This window comes from Mixophyes fleayi, chromosome 12 (genome assembly GCF_038048845.1).
Source record: "Mixophyes fleayi isolate aMixFle1 chromosome 12, aMixFle1.hap1, whole genome shotgun sequence".
NCBI lineage: Eukaryota > Metazoa > Chordata > Amphibia > Anura > Limnodynastidae > Mixophyes > Mixophyes fleayi.
The window spans coordinates 26,621,391-26,643,942 of NC_134413.1; the positions used below are offsets into that span (position 1 = coordinate 26,621,391).

Consider the following 22,552-nt stretch of genomic DNA (forward strand, 5'->3'; position numbering starts at 1 on the left):
TACAATGCTTTTAGATAGTGTATCTTAGTTGCATACAGTTGTTCTGTGATAGCTATTGACTCACATACATGTAATGGTATGATTTTATTAGTGCCATAATTGAACAATACAATATTGCTGAGGCAGCTGACTGATGCTCAGCTACACTGACAATACTTTGCCAGTTAAGTCTCTTTGAATGCACAGGATTTTCCATGAAAGGTATATAAAAAAATAATTGAATTTTTTTGTTCCACCACAATGGTGTAATAATGTTTGTACTTTTTAATTATATTGGCACCACCTGAAATATGGACTTTCCCATATACTGTTTGTTTGGATGGTCAAATGCATTGCATTAAAAGAATAGACTTTGGCCAAGATCTTCGCCAACTCTGAGAACATGTAAAAATCAGTCCTTTTGTGGCAAATAGTGAAAGCCCCCATACATGTGTCCTCTGCACCTCTTGAATCTCATTTAAATATTGTCACACTATTAAATCCCATCCTGCTAAACGTTTCAATTTTCCACCTGGACAAACCATGTTGTAATACAAGGCATGCACAATATGTATTTTATTGAGGGCGCTGGGAGAGAAATGTATTAATTGTCCTAGGAGAAATGAAATGTGGTCTAGAAGCTGAGGAAGAATTTAATTGACAGTGTTGGGGGAGAATTAAATTAAAGGAGAGGGTGATAAGTAAGAAATGAATTGAAGGCTCTGGTGAGAAATGAATTGAGGGTAGGGTACTGGGGTAGAAATTACTTTATGGTAGGGAGGATGGGGCGAAATTAATTCTCCTGAGATGGCATTAATCGTCCTGAGTATGCACAAATTTATCTGACTTAAGGGTCATGAATTGACCCAGGGAATAGTCATAAATTGATCTGGGGAGGCATATACTGACAATGTGCAGGGGGCCTCTTGACTTGCTGAGGCTTAGACATACTTGCCAACTCTCTTGGAATACCTGAGCAGGCAATACTCCTGCATGCCGCATGGGTGCCTCAATGACTCAATTTGCGGTCAATCGCTGCATTTTGGCCCCGCCCCTGTGACATAATGGCAATTTTGTCGCAGGGGGCAGGGCCAAAATGACGCGATTGACCACGCTCCACCACCTCTCACCCTCCCACCACACCCCCGATCTGGCATACAGGGTCCAACTAAAAGTAGGCAAGTAGACAGATCTGTGTTACCCAGCCCACCAGGCTGTCTTCATTCTATATTTATTTATATTGGGCCATTTGATTAATGTTCGTTCTTGTGGTGTGTACATTCATATATGTATGCCATGCATCGCTTATCATAGCTTCTCACTGTTAAAATAGGGTAACGTGTTAAGCAGCTCCTGCTGGCTTTACACATACATATTATTCAAGTTTATATGATTGCTAGAAAAATGACTGTGTGTAACATGCAATTTATGGAGAACATTTGCAGCTAGATCAGAAGACTCTGGATTTAGAAATTGTATGATTACCTAATAGGGACATTTATTTATTTTTTTAAACAATTTTTTTTATTGTTTATTCGAACAAGTTTACAAGCGTGTAAAATCAGCAAGTAGTTGTATACATGGAATAGGATATAATTACATGAGGATATAAAGTTAACGAATAATAAATGTAAAGAAGTAATATCCAAATGTAGTATAGGTGTATACAATTCAAAGAGAAGAAACTTGTAGGAATAGGGAGATTTTTATGGAAAAAGATACTTTCTTGCACACTTGGTACCTGAGTCATTAAGGAGAGCAAGGCAAAAAAGGAGTAAATTTGATCCTGGACAAACCACATTGCAATGCAAGGGTTGTAAATTGATTTATTATTTTGAAAATAAAGAAAATACTGGCTTTTTTTATCATTTTGCACAAAAATGCTTGATAACTTTCTTAAACTAATTAGTTTATTATTTTTCACATAAGGAAAATACTGCCTGCTTTTTCATATAACTCACAAATACTTGCAATTTACTCCCTTTTTATGCTTTGCTCTCCTTAATGACTCGGGCCCTTTGTGCGTTTACATATGTGGGTATGAGTCATTAAGGAGAGAAAAGCATAAAAAGGGAGTAAATTTCACCTTGGCAAAACCATGTTGCATTGGTATTTAAAATGTGGGGACCGATTTATAGTTGGAGTAGGGCATGTCCTAGATCACCTTTAAATTTCAGTGTGGAAATTAATCTATCAAGTATTTTTGTGTTATATGAAAAAGCAGGCAGTATTTTCCTTAGGTGCAAAATAATAAACCTATTTGCAACCCTTGCATTGTAACATGGTTTGTCCTAGAGCAAAGTTACTAATTTTTTTGCTTTTGCTCTCCTTAATGACTCAGACCCGGTGTGTCTATCTAGTGTTTGTGTTTATTGTGCTATTGTGTATATGATGCCTGCCTGTCTAACCATACCTGTGCAACCAGGACTACAGGATTAGTTGGGAGATGTCTTTGTATAGAGGGTGATTAAGTATGCCTCAGACATTTAGCACCCTTGTTTTACTTATGAAGAGAAGTTTTCTTAAATACAAGCTGCATTGAAATTAAGGATTTTTCCTGCATAAAGTCTTTTTATCACCATAAATTAAGTCACATATTAACACAAATATTTATAAATAAGTATCTGAAATAAGTTTGAGTTCAAATCTTGCAGATGTCAGTTGTTAGGTGCATTTGACTAGAATTAGAGCACATGCTGTAGTCATTCTTCAAAACTGGGTGCAGACCGCTCCCCCCCTCTCTGTCAAAGGTAATTACCAAAGTCCAGTATGCGTTTGAAATGGAAACACTAGATGTCCCTTATTCAATGAGACCATCTTTCCCATTGATGAAATGGTTTGAATGGCATGTCTACGTGACCGACGGGGGTGGGGCTCCAGTAAATAATCCTTCTTCTTCTCCCCCTGCTATTGGTGGTTCTTTGTCAATAGTTGCGCCCTGATTGAGTGTTTATGTCAGGTTTTCCAAGACCTAGGCCAGGTCTGGTGAGTTAGTTTAAAGTTCCACAGTAAACTGAATACTATAAATTGTATACTGTCTGTAACTTGCAAATGCTATATTGGTGTGTTCGAACCCCCCCCCCCCTTTTTTTTCTTCTGTACCCCCCATTTACTTAAAATTTTTTCAATAAAAACGATTGATGATAAAAAAAAACAAAAAAAAAAACTGGGTGCAGAAGACAAGTGCTAGATACAGCCAATTATAGCATTCAAATAAAAGAATAAAGTATTTCAACTCAACTGCTTCATGTCCTGGTATAGGAAAGATTGAAGTGCGAGGGGCTTGGGCACAGAGCAAGTCTCAATATTCTTTGTCAGTAGTGATGATGCGTCTTGTGGTTTCAAAAGAACTTCAATATAAACTAAAGTTCAAACATCCAATTTATTTTCGAATGACTTTGTGTTATTGTAATGACTATACTCAAACATGGAGAAATCAACACTGTAAACATTCACAAGTTGTCCAAACAGACTAGAAGATAGGCTTTCCAGGTAGTGTTTGCTTATTTGGTCATTTGTCCTGGTATCGTTAGAGTGATGTTTCATATTGGGGTAGCTCAGATCTTTTGGGGCCCCAATGGTCTTCAAAACAAAATCTGCATCCTGTTTTATTGTTTCAAATTTACCAATAATGTCATAATGGATATTGCATGGATCACAGAGGTGATACATTGGTCTCCAATGAGTATCTCTATACCGTCGATCTTCTTGAACAATGTAGCGAACAAATTCTTCAAAAGTAATATTTTCTGTGGAATTTTCATTTTTTCTAACCGTTCTTTTAATTCTGTTTGCAATATTTCTACTATAGTAAATGTCATCTTCATGGAGAAACTTGTCTCTGTAGGCCGAAACCACCCTCTCTAAAGGATCTCGAGTGAACATCACTTTGGTATAATTTGCAAGAAGCTGTGTCTGAATAGAAGGCGGGTACGATCTTAACTTGATCAGTAAAGAAGAGGTATGAACCGCGTAATGTTTAAGCTCAGTTAAGGAACGCCCAAGAGAGTCATTCAATAGAAGAATTATTCTCTTCCAGTTGGAGCAGCCCACTTTTGGCACCTCACAATATATGAATTTGTGACTATGTTCCACATATAACTGAGCAGCGACTCTTTGGTCCAGTGAAACGGAAGAATTTATGAGGTTGTTCTTCTCACAATAAAGCTCAACTATAGCCCTCCGGTGTTCATAAGTCACAGAGTTTTGTGGACTGACTGCAAAAGAAAGATATTCATTGTCAGTAATGTAACTAATCATAAAAATGAACTATACTTATTTTAAAACACTAAGTAAAAAACAATGTATTATACTGGCCCACATCCAATCAACTGCATTCTACTAAAGCACCTGCTAACTGGTAGCTGTCAGGAAAATCTGTCTTAGGGTCCTGCATAAGCTATTTTCACCAAGTAAGAAAAAAGACAGAGAAAACCTCCTCAATATTCAGGAGACCTTTTCCTGCTGACATAAAAAATCTCTGGTTAAAAAGTTTTGCATAATATGTGAGAAATTTATGTGCTACAGTTTTATTGTTTGGCGAGAACAGGAGAAGTAACAAAATCTTCGATGAAGATCTTGTTTGCTTCAGCTGTTTTCCCGCTTGCCTGAAATACTGCATGGAACTTTTAAAAGCCCAGGGCAGAAGATCGCCTTGAGAAAACATCTAGAGGAAAACCAGTTATTTCCAATAGGAAAGTAAGGTTTACTTATGTCTTAAATGAAACATGAGAGACTGTCCTTATTATATGTGTCACTTTGTGTGTTTGAATACTAAAATTCTAAGTGTAATTGTATGTATAAATATACCCTTTCACATACCAAATGCACATTAATGGTACAAATTTAAAATGCCACTTATTGCACCAGAAGTCGTTCCTAGTTGAATGGAAATGCTTACTCACAGGATCTAATGTGAAAGTGCGAGGTTTGGAGAGCAGGAAAGGCTGTCGTGGAATGTAAAATTTTGACAAGCAACTTTGAGCAGCGCTGATTCCCCAGCTGTTTTTGCCTACCCTATTGAGATAGACTATTGCCAGTCCTTGTGTTCTTCCAGCCATTGTGTTCTAGCATGGACTAGACACACAGGGCCTGATTCATTAAGGAGACAAAGGCAAGAAAAAGGAGTACATTTGATCCTGGACAAACCATGTTACACTGCAAGGGGTGCAGATTTGCATGTAAGGAAAATAATGGATGCTTTTACATGTAGCTCACAAATACTTAATAACTTTATTTTTACAAAAAACATAGGAAGAAAGGGCGCTCATGGTGTAGTAATTAATGTACAATCAATGAAACTACTGAATAAAAGCGGCGTACATTTTTCAAATAAAAATAAAGCTTATCTGTCAAATGCTAGATAGTTGTACTACAGGCAGAATCCTCAGCTCTCACTTCATTATGAAAGGTAGCATAAAAATAGCGCTTATCTGAGTCAACGGTGATGTTGATACCAAGAATGAACACTTGAAGTTGTCTGGATCAGCAGGTGTAGCTGTACCACAAATATTGCTCTTGCAGTAAAAAAATTACAATATTGTGAGGACAAAATCCTACATGTTTCATTCTATCGATCTTCATGAGGGGTATCAGCTTTATCTTTACACCAAAATTGAAAGTTGATCAAGGACATGCCCTGCTCCAACTATAAATCTGTCCCCATATTTTAAATTTTACCTCCCCCTCCAATGCAGCATGATTTTACCAAGATGCAAAGTTACTCCTTTTTTTTTTGCTTTGCTCTCCTTAATGACTCAGCCCTATGATGTCACAAATCATGAATGTGCTTCAGGGTTACATTTTTTCCATGGCTGTAAGAGACCCTTATTTAGAAAATAAACAAATGCTGCTAAAATGCATAGCAGGGAAGTTTTCCCAAATAACACCTGTGATAAAACCTTTATTCCAGACCAAATAAAGACACGGACACAAAATTAAAGTTGGAATGAATGACAATATTTATTTTTAAACTAATAGGACTGTAAGGCGGACGAGAGCAGGGCAGTCAGGAACGCAAAAGCAATAAGGTGGAAAGGTCAGACCATATTACCACCAACCCAGGAACATACCTTATCTATTGGCCGGTGCTAAGATCAAGTCCAACGGTAAGACTACACCCCCTATAAACTCCGCCAGTATAAACCATACAAAACTGGCCCAAAGGTCCTACTAACAAAATGGACCAACCATGGTATGACACCATAACCGCAGGGGGGTAGTGACCTATGACAAGATCACCCAAGCACCATATGCACAGTTACAGACTGCACTGTTCTCCTACCACGCCGCATGAAATTATACATGCGGCCCGCCAACTACAGACCTAACTACTCCCCTTAATCGCCAAAAAAGCTGGTCAATAAACAAACGAACACCCTCATCTGATAAATGAACACCGTCAAATCTATATAAAAAGGGGGACTCCACTTTCAACAAAGGATGCTTTATAACCGAACCACCCACAGAACGAAAAATTTTACTGGCCACCTGATTTATTTTCCGTACCGCCGCCCCGATGTTAATGGCGGACATCTCAGATCTCCAATGCCTTCGAGGAACAATACAAGACCAGCATAATTTAATATTAGGCCATCTCTTTGAAATAGCATACGTGTCCTCCCGAATTTTGATGATTAACTCCAGGGTCTTAACTTGCCCCACATCATTGCCACCAGCGTGGACTACTAAAACGTCAGGCACACCATATAATAAAATTTCCTCTGACAGGAGAGGGAGAAAATTGTCCCATTTTAAACCACGTTTACCTTTCCATCTAATGTAAACATTATCCGCTAACCAATGACAATTACGAGATAACGAATGTCTACTAGCCCAGAAAATGTAGGAGTGACCCAACACCCAAACGGAGATCATAGAAGAATTCAATCCTAAAACGAGATAATAAAAGGAGGGGAATAAGCAAGAAACCACGAAAAAACTAACCAAGCAGAGTAAGAAACACCATTAAAATATTTGCATTAACTAAAGAACCATGAACTAAAGTTATATTCCACAAATATAAAAAACACCTATTTATAACTAGGAGGTGGAAAGTGAGGTGAATGCTGGGACAAAACATTAATTCCAACCGTAAACCTAACAGCACGAAAGGAAAAGCAGCAACCCAGGTGAAGGTGAAAACCTATAAGGAAAAAGCCCTTCAACGTCCCCGCAAATAGCGGCGAGCAGCCTAGCGCCCTGGGTTCACTAGCTTAGAGGAGAAAAGAGGTAGAGAAGAGCTGCTTAGAGGGAAAAAACACAAGTTAGACATCAGGACGAATATAAGATTTATAACAGCCAGACTTCCATCTTCCTAGCCTTTGTATGGAAGCTACTGAAGCCCCACTCGCTGCAGCCGCTGTGGCCGCCCCTATCCAAAATGAATGCGTCCCGAATTCTGATGAATTTAAACCAAGAGCGTTTAAAGTGTTGCACATAACTGCATGAAATTGAAATTTAGTGAGGGGGGAGAGATCCTCATGCACTAGCCAAACCTCTGATCCATGTAGCCTAATGCTGGTGAAATATTTACAAATTTTAACAGGACATATACTTTGATCCTGCAGTTTACTAAGCGTGAACCAATGACCAATCCCTGCCTGATCTGTTTTTGATCGCCTAATTTTCACTTGAATGCTGTCGTCCGACAACACCACATGTTTAAATAGTAATGCAGCATCCGTCCTGCTTTTGGATTGTGCAACTAACTCACTAACTCGCATAGCGCCATGAAAAGCTAAGGAGAATGCAGCCGCAAACGGGGAAGCTTCGAAATGGTCTGATGTAATATCAGGTAAAGTAAAAATCATACGGGACAATAAAATAGGATCTATGGGCTTTCTCCTATCCTTGGGGGTGGGGTGGAGCCTTGACCAGCCTTTTAACGCTTTACTTATTAGAAAGGATTTAGTGGGATCAGGTACACTTTGCAACTTGGCCATGAACGATATACCTGCCAGCATAGCTGTCATAGATGTTCTACTAAGGCCCTCCTGGTAACACCCCCACATGAAGTCTACCATACCGTTAGGATCCCCCGAGGAACCATCGGGACCGGATAACAGAAAAACCTCCCATCGTTTCCAGGCTGCCCGATAAGCCTTCCACGTACTTGGTGCTAGAGAGGCCTCTGCTAAGAATCTTAAACCGGACCGACCATCTGATAAACATAAAATGGACAAGTAGTACCCACGGGGTCAGCACGGGAGCTAAAGATCTAAAGCGCTCCCACTCAAACTGGGACAGAGAATCAGCAATACAGTTGTCTATACCAGGTACATGTTTGGCGCAAAAATTTATGTCGAAGACCAAGCAACGAAGCACCAGAACGCGTAGCAAATCAAATTTATTGCCGGCTTAGAGGAAGCGCTCTGACGGTTAATTGCCTGCACCACGCCCAAATTGTCACACCAAAAGGAAACATTACGCCCTGACAGCAGAGAGGCCCACAATTCCAGCGCTACAATTATGGGAAACAGTTCCAATACCAATAAATTCTTTGTAAGTCCCCCGTCTTTCCATGATTGCGGCCATGAAGCAGCACACCACCGACCCTGGAAGAAAGCACCAAAGCCTTTAGCGCCTGAGGCATCTGTGAATAGATCTAACTCTAACGTGGAAATGGGAGGTGAAGGCCAAATCCTGGAACCGTTGAACTTCTGAAGGAATGTCACCCATATTGTTAAATCCTCCTTTATCTTGTCACTCAGAGCTATTAAAGCATGGGGTCTGGATCTGCCTGCTGTGGCCAACTGTAGTTTCCTGCAGAAGATTCTGCCCATGGGTATAACTCTACATGCAAAATTGAAGGATCCTAGTAACGCTTGAACCTGTCTAAGAGTATGAGAAGGAGAGGCCAGAGTACTGGATATCAAACTCTCCATTTTAGCTATTTTGTCAGCTGGCAAGTGACAGCAGCCCGCCTCGGAGTCTATTTCTATCCCTAGGAACGACAAGCAAGATGATGGGCCTTCTGTCTTAACCCTGGCTACCGGTACCCCCATAACCAAGAAAAGAGCCTGAGCCGCATATAGCATATCAGAGCATACTGAAGAGCCAGCCGGGCCTACGAATTGAAAATCATCCAGCTAATGAGCGATGCCCACGTGCCTTGTGCCCGCCTGGATCGTCCAGTGAAGAAAGGAACTAAATGCTTCAAAGTAAGCACATGACAAGGAGCACCCCATGGGAAGGCATCTGTCAATAAAATATTTATCTTTGATTTTAAACCCCATGTACCGGAACGATTCCGGGTGTAGGGGAAGTAACCTGAAAGCCGACTCGATATCTAATTTGGCCATAAGAGCCCCTTGTCCAAACCTTCGAATAAGCATTAAAGCCTCTTTGAATGACTGGTAAACCACTGAACTTATGTCCTGGTCTATGGCATCTTTAACGGACTTGCCTGCGGGATGTGACATGTGCTGAATAAGCCTAAATTTACCTGGTACTTTTTTAGGGACTATACCTACTGGGGATATGACCAAATCTGACAGGGGGGGGAATCAAATGGGCCAATCATGCGGCCCAGGCTTAACTCACCGCAAATTTTTTCGTCTAGGATATCGGGGAATACGTATGCTGATTTTAAGGTCCTAGAGGCCCTAGCCCTAACTGATGTGTTAATAGGGAGCCTAAACCCGTGACGAAAGCCTTCGCTTAGAAAGGAAGCCTGTTCCGTGTTTGGGTACAGTCTAAGCCATCTTTCTAGTGCGTCATTACATATGGGGGATGGGGCTTTACAGAGCGTTGTTATCATTGCCACGGTTTCTGGAGAGGCCAGGGCCACTCCTCGGACACTCTCTGGCTGCGTGGCCACCGCAGCAGTAGGAGCAGATATGCTTGTATCTGCAAGATTCACCCCTGCCGCACGCCCCATTGTTGAAGGCGAAGCATCTGTTTTTCGCAAACTGGGGAGCTCCACGTCTCCCCCCTTGCGGAAACCGATTCCACTGTGCCCCTGAACTGAAGGCTAAGCTAGCCCGGTTTAGTTGCATCCAAATCTCGACATCTTTGACGCCCAAGGGCATGTCTACCCGACCTTCTACTCTCTCTCTAAACAATTCGTCGTATTTGCGCCACGCCCCTGGGCGGTCGTTAATAAACATCTCGTTTATCATATGCAAATACTTCCAGACCTCCTCGGTGGCTTGAGGTCTCGTATCAATATAGCACGCCGCAAAGGAGCAATAACCTGACAGCCAGTTAGGGAAGGTTTTGTATGCGTCCTCCCCTATCCCCCCTTTCCCTCGGGCCGATTCCAACTCCTTCTTGCTAGCCTTAGTGATCTCGAACATGTCTACAAACCAACCTTTCTTAATCCTATCTCTAATACAGGGGCGAATGCCCGCTAAAAGGGCGGTGTTCTCACACAGAACCATGGGGTTTTTACTCAATGACGTCTTCGCTACAGGCCCTCGTCTATCACCTTTCGATGCTGACCTACTGAAGTGAGTATTAAGGATCTTAATCAACTTCCGGGGACCCTCCCCTGATAAAGAGGGGGAGTCCTCGTCAGTGGACGACATAGGAGGGCTATGTGTAAGTGTGAGAGGTAGACCAACATTAGACAACTCACTGCCCGCACCCGCAGCCGACTGTTGACCGGATCCTGCTGCCCCAGATGGCCCTGGGACCGACGAAGTCTCCATCGCGCCCTGTTGAGATTCCGGATCCGACAACACTCCTAGTGGTATGCCTGCTGACGCCGCCTGATTCTCGGCTGCGACCTCAGTCTGGACCGTGGCTCTCATTGTGACCCCAGCCGGATTCGGGGGCTGTACCGAAGTTGATGCTCCTGGACCTTGGTATTCTGAAAACACAGTCACGTTAACGTGGGAAACAACCTGATGAACACCAGCAGGAGGAAAACCCCAGGGTAAGCTTTGCCCTGTCCCGACCACACCTGATGGAGGGGTTAAGTTCCAGGGGGCCGCCTGATGACCCGCCGCCAACGCACCTGCGGGGGCGACCGGAACCGGGTAGTAATGAGTTTAAGATCCCGTCGGTATGGGGTAAGGAGGGGAAGGGGGAAAAGAACTACCCGGGACAGCTACACCCCCAGCCGGGGGATAAGGTAAATTCCAGCCCTCCCCACCCCCAGCCTGTTGAGGCTGATACTCGGCTGAACGCCCCTCGGAAGACTACTGCCAGGGTCCAAGGGGATGTGAGGGAAAACGAAAGGGGGGCCCCCGCCACCGACCTGGGACAGAGATGTGGAGGGGGGTATAGGGGCCAAAAGCAAGTGAGGGGGGGGGGCAGCCACAGAAGAATACAAGTTTACACCCCCCACAGGAACATCAGCGGCCACCGGACAGGGGCCCGCAGAAACGAAGGGATCCCCGCCCGGGGAAACAAAGGGAAGAGCTCTTTCCCAAAAAGACCGCCCCCTGACTCCCAGAGAGCCCTGATGACCTGGTCAACTCCACCCTCCCCCCTGGGACCAGGGGGTCCCGAATGATAGGGCCTAACCCCCTATATGGAAAAGGGGCCTCCTGCTGTGATACTGATGCCTCTGATATGCCCCCAGACGAGACACCCGCTCCCTCCCAGCTCCGGAAGATACCAGGGCCCTGAGGGTTAATGGAAGGAGGAGGGGGGTCCTGCTGCCTGCCCATGTCCCTCTGCGCTATCCCGCTACTCCTGTTAATAACACTGGCCCCCTTAACAGCTGCGGGGGCTGCATTAGTGCCCCCCCCCTCGCAGAAAGCAGAGAACCTCCGGCGGTGGAGCTCATTGCCCGCTGCCCGCTGGAAGGAGACCTGTTCAGTCTGGGTCTGTATGGAGAAGCGCTGCGAGTCCCCCTAGCGGCCACACCGCTGGGAATAGGGGACAGCGCTGTCTCCACGTGGGCTGCTGCCGGGGAAGAGAGAGACTGGGCTGTGGGGACTGCATCCCTGTACCTGGCTGGGGCACTCCTCACCCTGCTAGGACGAGACATAGCTGGCAGCTACAACAAAGGAGGAAGAGACAAGCGGAGAGAGAAGGGCAGAAGGAGGAGGGGGAGAGATAAGACACGGAGCCCCGCACTGCAGAGAGAGAGGGAAAGGAGGAGAGATTGAGGGGAAGAATGAGGAGGAAAGGAGGTAAAAATAAAATAGAATAAAATAAAAAGACAGAACCACGAGGTGAAGTAAAGGAGAGAAAAAAGGAACACAGCACACAGAAATGCAAAAGAAATCTGGAAACCAGTACTCAGCCTAGCTCTCAGGAATCCGGAAGCAGGAAGGGCAGAAGCCTCTGCACACTGACTTATAACTGTGTATAAGTCCCAACCACTTCCTGCTCTTATTGGCTGAAACTTACAGGAATTCACAGATTATAGGTTCTTTGGTAAGTCACCCACCCACATGATTTTAACTGCGTTTAGTCTGAGGGACACACTTCTCTTTTTCCTGGAGGGAAAATGCCACAGAAACCTTTTATGTGAAACCATCCTCAAAGTGTGCAATCCTGGGCATTTATGATTATGTAAATGCTAAAATATCAAACTTTTGGCAAACGTTGCAGTTACCTCATTCAGTTATGTGTGTACAGGTTGCTGTACTCTCATATTTTTCTTTATTCATGACTTTGGTGCATCACAGACTGAGGTTGATTCACTTTACCTACAGGCTCAGATTACTATATCCGCATTTTTAGGCTTGTATTGGATTGGATTGAATCTATCAACAAAGGCTGTGTACTGCAATGTCATTAGTCAAATTTTATTTATTCTATACCATTATTTGTGAATATACCTGCAGTAGTTTGTTTCAATATCTTCTTCTTTGTGTCCTATAATTATACGTGAACCTGCTTTAGTAGTACACAGCTATGTGTCTGCAGTAGTTTATTTTAATATTTGCTCCATTGTATTTTTGGATTGTTGACGTTTTGTTTTTTTCAAAACCATTGTAGAGGAACAAGGGGCCACCATCAGGGGGCTACAGCCAGTACACCTGTAATGGGCCCGGACAGACTTAGGGGCCCGGGCAGACTCCTCCATCTGTCCATGCCTCCTGGGCCCCTTAGTCTGACCGACCACCTTCCTGTCCCTCAAGGTACTAATAGGCTGGGAAAGCGCAGCGCGGTGACATCATCACTGCGATCCACGCTCCCAAGGGGCCTCAGCATCGCTTCAAACACAAGGTAAGTTAATTGGGCATTTATTATGATGTGGGGTAGCAGAACATTTATTATGACACTGGTGGGTAGGAGAGAAGTGCAACATTTATTTTGACACTGGAGGGGGGAGAGGAACATTTATTATGACAGGGGTGGGGAAGGAGAACATTTATTATGACAGGGGAGGGGGTAATGGAACATTTATTATGACAGAGGAGGGGAGGAGAGAAGTGCAACATTTATTTTGACACTGAAGGGGGGAGAGGAACATTTATTATGACAGTGGGGAAGAGGAACATTTATTATGGCGGGGGAAAGCGGAGCATTTACTGTGATATGGAGGGAGGGAGCGGAATATTTACTGTGATGAGGGAGTTGGGGGGGCATGTACTGTCCACAGGGAAGGGAGTGCATGTACTAAGTAGAGGGTGATGGGGCGCATGTACAGTAAAGAGGGCGGGGGGGGCCTGCCAGATTAATTAGTACTGAGCTCCACAGATGCTGATGGCGGCCCTGGCAGGAACATGTTTGAGCGGCACACAGATATTTGTATGAGGTAGTTTGTTTTGATAATTGATCCATTGTGTCTTTAGATTGTTGCCATTTTGTTTTTTCAATGCCAATATATACTCAGTGGCCAGAGGCACGGCACTGGGGCCCATGCCAATAATGGGGCCCGCTGCTGTTGCTGCTGCCTCGCCATCCATTAAAAAAAACCAAAAACATTTTACTCACCAATCCGGCGGCGCCCGGGACCCAACATCCTCCTCCCTATTCCCTTCTCACTGACTGTAGGGCATGATGATGACATTTTCAGTGAGGAGCGGTGCAGAGAGGAGCCACAAACATGAAGACAGAAGAGAAAGAGAAGAAAGAAGGCCAAGCAAAAGGTAAGTAAAGGAACGGAGGCAGTGGGCACAGTGTAATAAAAGGGAAACTGTAATTAGTCCTGCCTATATACTGAACTCCACAGGCACATTCTAACAGGTAGATTACTCCTTCTGTATAACAATTGATGGTATCCTTAATCTCAAACTCTCTTCCATTAGAATTGGATTTGAAATGATTAATGGGTCTTGTTGAAGACATATTACTATTTGTACAAGCCTTGCAATTCAGACAGAAATGGAACCCTGATGAAGTCCCTTTCTCAGGAAATCAGTATATAGCTTTCTGTTAACATATTCCGAAGGTTATTTGCTTTTTTGTAAATAATTCTTGGTTTCTTTGAGAGATATTGGTTCACTTCCTCATCCAAACTTAAAATATGCCAGTGACTTTTACTAATATTTTCAAAAGCTTGAGTATTGCTATTAAATTGCATGATGAAAGCAGGGGTGGATTATTGGTCCTTCTTGTTATATTGTAGAAGGTCCTTCTTATTAATCTGTTTCACGTTATTAAAGGCTGTATACAGTACACAGCTATTATTGCTTTTCCGTTTAAAGCACATAATTGTCATTTGACTGACGTGGGGACATTGCACCATGTGGGAGAGGTGAAGACATTAGATATTTACATACAAATGCCAGGAAAGGAGTCGTTGTTTGAGGAACTATTGGCAGTTGGTTGTGGAATAGGTCATGAATTCATACACACTACATGATCGGAAGATGATTGGAACGAGAATATTAAACAAATGAAACGACGATTGGCACTTTGGAATGACTGTCGTTCTTCGTGTAAGTATACACACTAACTCAATATCTAACCGAACGGTCCTATGTCGGCTGATTGGACCGATGATTGGCTGAAAAACCTCCAGTGTATACCTAGTCATAAACAGTGAGGGGTTGGAGCAATCAGCAGATAAAGAGAATGGAGGGTATAAAGAAGATTTTGATTTTGCACAGTGGAGGGCCATAGTTTCTGAGTGGAGGGAAAATGCATTGGGTAGATATCAGAGTAGCACATTTTTTGCAGTGGTGAATCTGAGGTCATGAGTAGAAGGAGTCATTTGGAGCAAAGTTGCTTAATGGATGATTCAGTTCTGCACTACATTGTAAGATCTCTTATGAGTACAACAAATTTGCATTAATATTCTCTACCTTGAGATGTGGAACTCTGAAAGAGTTAAACTTCCACATTCTGGTCAGTGGCAGAACTTGTTGAGTTCATCAGAGCATGTACTCTAGCTAGGAAACAAACTAAACATATTTACACAGATTCAAGATACGTTTTTGGAGTTGCATATGGCTGTGTTGCTATTTGGAAGGAGAGCAAATATCTAGCAGTTCCAATAAAGGAGGCATGATCCAAAGCAAAGCTCGCTCAAAAGACCGTGATTTAATTTACTTGGGCAACTTCAAAGACTTCAGCTTAACAGAACCTGCAAACATTGGGCTCATGCAGATTTGTAAGCATTTATTCTACAACACTAGCATATGCACCAGGTTTGCCCCAGGAACAAGCAGTGTGTATACTCACACACCACAATAATATAGACTAAGTGTAGAGATATGGCTTGATGGTGTTAGTATTAAATAGTAGAAAATAGTAGTTAATAGTAAATGCAAAACTTGCATTACCCCATTTGTTCAATATAATAATGTAATTAAGTGTCATGTACACAAGAGAGAATATTGTCTTGACAGCATTACCAATTAAAATAGAATTAAATACAAGCACAAATACAAAATTCAACTAAATTCAATTAAGTGACATTAAATTAAATACAATCCTCTGTTCTTTTCCCCTTTAAAATACCAATGGGAAAGTGCTTTCTTTCACAGTCCAACTAAATATTAAGTAATGTGAATAGATAGCTGCGACTCCATATATTATAGCAGACACAATAAGTGAAAAGATCTTCACAAGCTATATTAATCTACAGCATGTTGGATTTATGTTTGGTTCAGTGTTACTGACACTGAGCTTCAAACATTACATTGTTATAGATTTTTTTATTGGAGAATAAAAAAATAGGGCTTCATTGTTGTACAGATGCCTGAACCAGGCATCCTGCACATATAAAATTATTGTTTTTAAATAAGGTTATTAGGGTGAAGTTCAGGGTTTAATTTAGGGTCTAAAAAGACAAAGTTAGCCCTAAATCCATTATAACCCTATACCGCAAACAAACTTCTATCATTAGCAAAAACAGAAACCCAAGAGTAACCCCAATCCTAACCTAATAACTTTATGTAAAAGCAGTGATTTTTTATTTTTTTTGACGTCGGGCAGATGCGTTGGGGTGTTTCCTGACAGGTACTCCTTTCCGATACTCGGTGAACCAGGTTAGAAGGGGGGATGCCCTTAAAGCTGTTGTCCTATAACACAGGCAGCTGAGCTTATTACTTAGTTCTGTTTAGATATAAAATAACTTCATGCAGATCAGTGTGCAAATAACCAATCTGCTGAGCAAACAATGATTGTGTAGTGACAAAATTCTTAACTATTGGCACCTTGCTCCAATTATCAAATCTGGTTCAAGCATCAGGAATCACCTCCTACACTATGTACAAGGGGTAAATGTATCAAGATGAGAGTTTTCCGGCGAGTTTGAAACGTGGAGAGGTTGCCTATAGCAACCAATCAGATTCTAGCTATCATTTTGTAGAATTTACTAAATGAATGATAGCTAGAATCTGATTGGTTTTTCAAACCCGCCGGAAAACTCTCAGCTTGATACATTTACCCCCAGGAGTTTCTAAACCCTACCCTTATTCTACTTTTCTTCAGTATTTCTTTGCATGTTGCACTCATTTCTACATATTGGGCCTGAGTCATTAAGGAGAGCAAAGCATAAAAAGGGAGTAACTTTAAACCTGGGCAAAACCATGTTACATTGGAGGGAGAGGTCAATTTAAAATGTGGGGGCAGATTTATAGTTAGGGTAAGGCATGTTCTAGATCAGTGATGGCTAACCTGTGACACTCCAGATGTTGTGAAACTACAAGCCCCAGCATGCTTTGCCAGCTATCAGCTAGTTATCTACTGGCAAAGCATGCTGGGGCTTGTAGTTTCACAACACCTGGAGTGTCACAGGTTAGCCATCACTGTTCTAGATCAACTATTAACTTTTCAGTGGAAAAATTAAGCTATCAAATATTTGTGTACTACATGAAAAAGCAGCCTGTATTTAACTTAAGTGTAAAATAATAAACTAATTTGTAACCCTTGCATTGTAACATGGTTTGTCCCAAAGAACATTTACTTCTTTTTATTGCCTTACCTACCTTAATGACTCAGGCCCATTGTGTTTAGATTCATTCTTCCATGATATACTTCTATCTGCATTCAGTTTTCATATTCAGCAATATACCTGACTTTTTGGGTTAAGCAGCTTTATTAAGTTGGTATAAAATATTGCTTTTATTTTTTTTAATAATGTGTGTGCATAGTTAGCTATTTGTGGAATATATTCTAATATGGAAGTACAATATGAACAAGTCTCTCATTATTGCTAGCCATAATTGGAAACCACAGAAGCGTAGGATTGTTTTTTGAGGGCTTACCTAAACAATTGCTGATAGAAATCTTGGACCAAATGGAGCTATTAATCGTCTATGGCAGCACATAAATGACCCAAGTACAGAAATTAATTGAAGTAAGAACTGGGCCAAACTATATTCACTCTTCATCATTTTGCCAAGAACTAGTTGTGTAAAATGAATTGTAATGGTACTGTGACAGCTAGCCAGTAGTTCCAATCATCATCCTTAACATTAACTGCAAGTATACTGTGTGCCAGTTCCAACTATACCCCCCAGTTTCTAAAATGTATTTCCTTCCCTTGAACTTGGCTCTTAAGTGAAAAGATCAATTTCACCCTTTCAGTCAGGTTGTTAATTGGTAATAATACAAGACAATATTAGTGAGGAGCAAATCCAGCTAGAAGGCTCAATTTTGCACCTTGGCAATGCTCCATTGCACTGCAGGAGGGGTTGTAGGTTTAAATGTCAGGGCTGCATACTTTAAACCGACACGCAAGCCAAGTTATTTAAGCAAAAAATGTAATATTTAACTGTTATCACTATTATTACTAAATTGTGTTATTTAAAGAACTGCCATTGCTGAATATGCTACTTCACCAATATTATTAGTAGAGATGAGCAATTCAGATTCAGAAAAATCCGACAGATCCAAATTTTGGGGTACTGTAATGCAACTTTCCTCTCCCTGAGCCAGTGCCGTCTGCACTGTGCCGCATGCGGCACTTATGGGATGCAGGTCACATGACTCGTTTCCAGAAGTGGGTTTTTCAAACTTGTCTCTCTACTTAAGGTTCGCACTGACACTTGAACAGTCTGCTGGAATTGTGAACTGATAAATTGGGTGTAAGAGAGTGAAGAATAGAGAAAGTAATGGCATATTGATAAATTTATTAGGAGTGGACAAAAATAATCTTTCTTCCTCTTAAAATCTGAAGGCAGTTGTGCAAGGGTCAGTAACAGTGACATCTAAACTATTTAGTGGAGAAAGACAGGCTGCTGTACGCCTATGCGCATGTATATATATATATATATATATATATATATATATATATATATATATATATGTATATATACACATATTTGTATATATACATATATATATATATATATATATATATATATATATGTGTGTGTATATATACACATATTTGTATATATACATATATATATATATATATATATATATATATATATATATATATACACACACATATATCAACACTCAAAATGATACAGCATAACCTAATATTGAATAATGATGTCCATACAGTCTTAATTTACACTTTCCAATGTGCAGGCAGCAGCCTGTCCCCAAAAGCCAGATGGTGTCACTGGAAAATGCCTAGAAATGCAGAAATAGGGAATGGGGCGCACAATAGTGTAGTATTTAAGAGTATAGTGCAAAGATCCTTAAGATGAAATAGATGTATGCGCACCAGACTCTTAGAATTTTTGGACATTTCAGAACCTCATTCCCAAACATTCAGGATCATCCAGATTAGGTCCTATGATATACACCCAGAATAAAACAGAATAAATTAGAGATACTGTTTTATATTTTTGCAAAACAGTGCACACCATTCCCACTTCAGTGTGTAACTGCGTACCAAATAAAAATGTGCACAAGCTTATCTGTATATTATCCAGTAGTCTGTCTAGGATCCACTGATCCTTGTATCCACACATCAGTTGTATAGCTTCGCCCCAAGAAACATGCAGTGGATGGCTGTTCATAAGGACAAGCTCTGTGTCAGCTGCCAGTCAGGATCTCCTTCTTAAATATCCACGGAAGTGTAGAGCCAATAAATCTAGTAGATCCCTGTGATCCTTCCCTGGCCTGCCTGTCTCTGCAGCCTGTTAGGAGACAGGCTTACTCATCATGGTCCCCTTCTGTATAGAAGTTTCACCCCCAGCAGCATCAGCAGCCATAGTGTGCAAGGATTTTAGAATAAAGGATTTTAAAATCAAGATTTTATTTTGGAGGGGGGTGCTGTTCAAAGTCAAACACAGGTAAGAGACTCTCTGTTTCGCTGGCTTCACTCTCTCTGGAGTACCATAGCAAAATGGTTCACCCTGCTAAGACTCTGCCCAGTATTCCTCACTACCGATAATGGAGCAAACATAGTGGGGGGTATTCAATTGTCTGCGAGTTGTGGTTTTTTGAGCATGTTAAGTAATTTTAATACTGTTTTTTATCATTTTCGAGCGGGTTAACTTTAACCGCAATTCAATTTTTAACGCTATGTTTTTTTTCATGAAACGGTCCTTTCGCTCTCCAGTAGAAGGTCTATTGAAAATATAGGGTGTGTGAGAGGCAGCCACGTTAAAAGCTATTCAATTGTTTTTTAACGCGGTGGGTAAAACAGGCAAATATGCTGTTTTATCTCACACCTCCTTGGGGTGTGTTAAAAATCAAAAACCTCTGAAAAGTATTTGAAATCATGTAAACTTATGTTTATCACTAATGCCTAACTTGTGTAAATTGATTTTATTGTAAAAAAAATATTGAAATAAAAAAAACATAAAAAAATAAATTAAATAAAATCACTAATTAATTAGATTTATGTATGTTTTTGGTACAAATATGAATGTACTAATGTGTTTTGACATGGTATAGATGATTGTATGGTAAAAAATAGTTCAATAAAAAAATATGCTAAAAGAAAGTACTGTAATGTAGATATTATCAATGTGTATCAATCTAATGTATTTTTTGTGTTATACATGACAGCGTTAAAACTCCCCTTCACTCCCCTAAAATCTCGCAAACACAATTTTTAACGTGCGGGTGCAGCGTTCCCTCTTTTTCAATTGAATTGCACAAGTTTTCCCGCTGCGCTCACTCAAAACGGTCGCTATTGCCGGCAAAAAAACGCGGGAGATTTTTTTTTTTTAACACGGCGGGGAAGAAAAAAAATCTCGCTAACAATTGAATAATCCCCTGAGTGTGCTACAATTTGAACATGTACCATGCTTTGTACAGAAAACTTGGTTGGTCAGAATTTCTTAAAACATGAGAGGCAGTGCAGATGATGCTTCCTGTGGGACGTAAAAAAATTTGAGCATTTTCGACATTAAGCAACCACATGTAGATCATTGCAGCAGCTGCAAAAACAATGCTGCCAACTGAAGCAAGAGAATATGCGGTTGATGGCTAGAAATTCATTTGGGTGACATTGAGAAAGTTTACAACATTAGGTCGACAATTCAAGTGTCGACAGTATTATTAGGTAGACAATCCACATGTTCAACACTATTATTAGGTCGACAATTCAAATGTCGACAGTATCATTATGTTGACAATTAATTCGACATTTCACATGGTCGGCAGCATTATTAGGTCAACAATTCAAATGTAGACAGTATTATATGGCTAGGGATAGGGATAGGGACAGGTTTAGTGATAGGGTTAGGAATAGTGTTAGGAATATTATTGTCAATACTGTCTGTATTTGAATAGTCAACCTAATAATACTGTCCTAATATTGCTGTCAATGTCATTATTGTCGACTTTTCAACTGTGTCTATATTATGGTGTCAACAATATAAATGTCAATCATGTAACTGTAAAATATATGTAACACGCCCAACAAGAGGTAGTATTGAGGTGGAATTCCACACTTTGGGGTATATTTACTAAACTGCGGATTTCAAAAAGTGGAGATATTGCCGATAACAACCTATCACATTCTAGTTATCATTTATTTAGTACATTCTACAAAATGACAGCTAGAATCTGAATGATTGCTATAGGCAACATCTGCACTTTTTCAGACCCGTAGTGTAGTAAATATACCCCTAAGTCTTAGAATGTAGTGCAGAGATTCACCCTGTGTATGTAGTCAAACAAGCGAGGGCCAAAACCAGAGAGACACTGGAGACTACTTGTTGAAAACTTACTCAGGTTCAGAGTCTCTCAATAATTGTGGCAAGAACTGTTGGGCCAAGGGGTGGGTGGAGCCTAAGTAAACTCTGTCCTGATAAGTATATTGATGACATTCTAATTAGTCCTTTAAAGAAGAGCTTTACCCAGTTTTTTGGATGTTCGTTGACTTTGATTAAACTAAAATAAATCATGAAACATGAAATTTGCTGCGTTAGGGGAAGACACTGTTTTTGCCAACACCATTTCTTTTCATTCTTACATTTAAAAGGATATACAGTATTAAATTCAGCATAAAAACAAAGGTTATATTATATTATATTAGATTATGTATAGCAGAGAAAGAATTGTGGAGGCCAAATACTGTTGTTATTTTCAACTTATGTTTAGCTGAATTGTAAGCTATTTGAAAAAAGTGCAAGGTTGCTCTTATTTTTGTCCACAACTGTAAATCTACCCCACCTCTAGACACAGATATCAAAATAGGTTCATCAGACCCAAGTAGTAGAAAAAATTAGTAGCTACAAAAACATTTCTTATTAAGAATATATTATTAAAAGTCAGGGGCGCACGCAGGGGGGGTTTCTGGGTCTCCAGAAACTCCTCCCCTTCGCTAACGAGGTGCCCCACATAGCGGCACTGTACTATACAGCAGCGGAGGTGCTGTACGCAGACGCTTTTTTGACAGTGCTGCGGCTGCTGTATAGTACAGTGCTGCCGAAACGGAGCTGCTGCACATGCGCAGCAGCTCTCGTTTTTTTGGGGGGGTTTGTTTGGGGGTTTTTTGGGTGGGGGGAAAGCCCCCCTAAAAATCCTGCGTGCACCCCTGAAAGTATATCATTAGAGAAAAGGGAAACAAGTCAAACAAGTTTAAAGTTTAAAGTTCAGAATATGACTATCATATGTTTGAACTTTAGTGTCAGAGAGTCATTAATCAAGCAGTGAAAACAAATTCCTCTGAATGAATAAAATGTGTTTTTGTGACCTGTCATTTTGTTTAACCACCAAGGTCATGACCAACCTTTCCTTTAATAAATATGGAGTTACTTAAGGAGTTGGAAAAAGAATGTATAAATGCGTAGAAAATTACTCATAAAACACATTCAAAGACAGTATTACAAGCATACTTTTAAAGTTATATAGTGCC

General features: G+C 41.0%; 1 protein-coding gene across 4 annotated transcripts in view; it reads right to left on the reverse strand.

The window, feature by feature from the left end:
* Window positions 1-3,342: 3,342 nt before the first annotated feature.
* Window positions 3,343-22,552, reverse strand: part of LOC142109295 (carbohydrate sulfotransferase 9-like) — a 53,307-nt gene continuing 34,097 nt past the window's right edge. Inside the window, exons 3-6 of one of the 4 annotated variants that reach the window (XM_075193420.1) lie at window positions 13,822-13,875; window positions 10,559-10,792; window positions 8,006-8,140; window positions 3,343-4,196 (exon numbers count right to left, since the gene is read on the reverse strand). In XM_075193420.1, the coding sequence (XP_075049521.1) occupies window positions 3,349-4,196; window positions 8,006-8,140; window positions 10,559-10,792; window positions 13,822-13,875 (1,271 nt within the window). In that variant the 3' untranslated portion in view covers window positions 3,343-3,348. The remainder of the gene's footprint in view (window positions 4,197-8,005; window positions 8,141-10,558; window positions 10,793-13,821; window positions 13,876-22,552) is intronic. The other 3 variants (XM_075193421.1, XM_075193423.1, XM_075193422.1) reach the window with 3 other exon arrangements.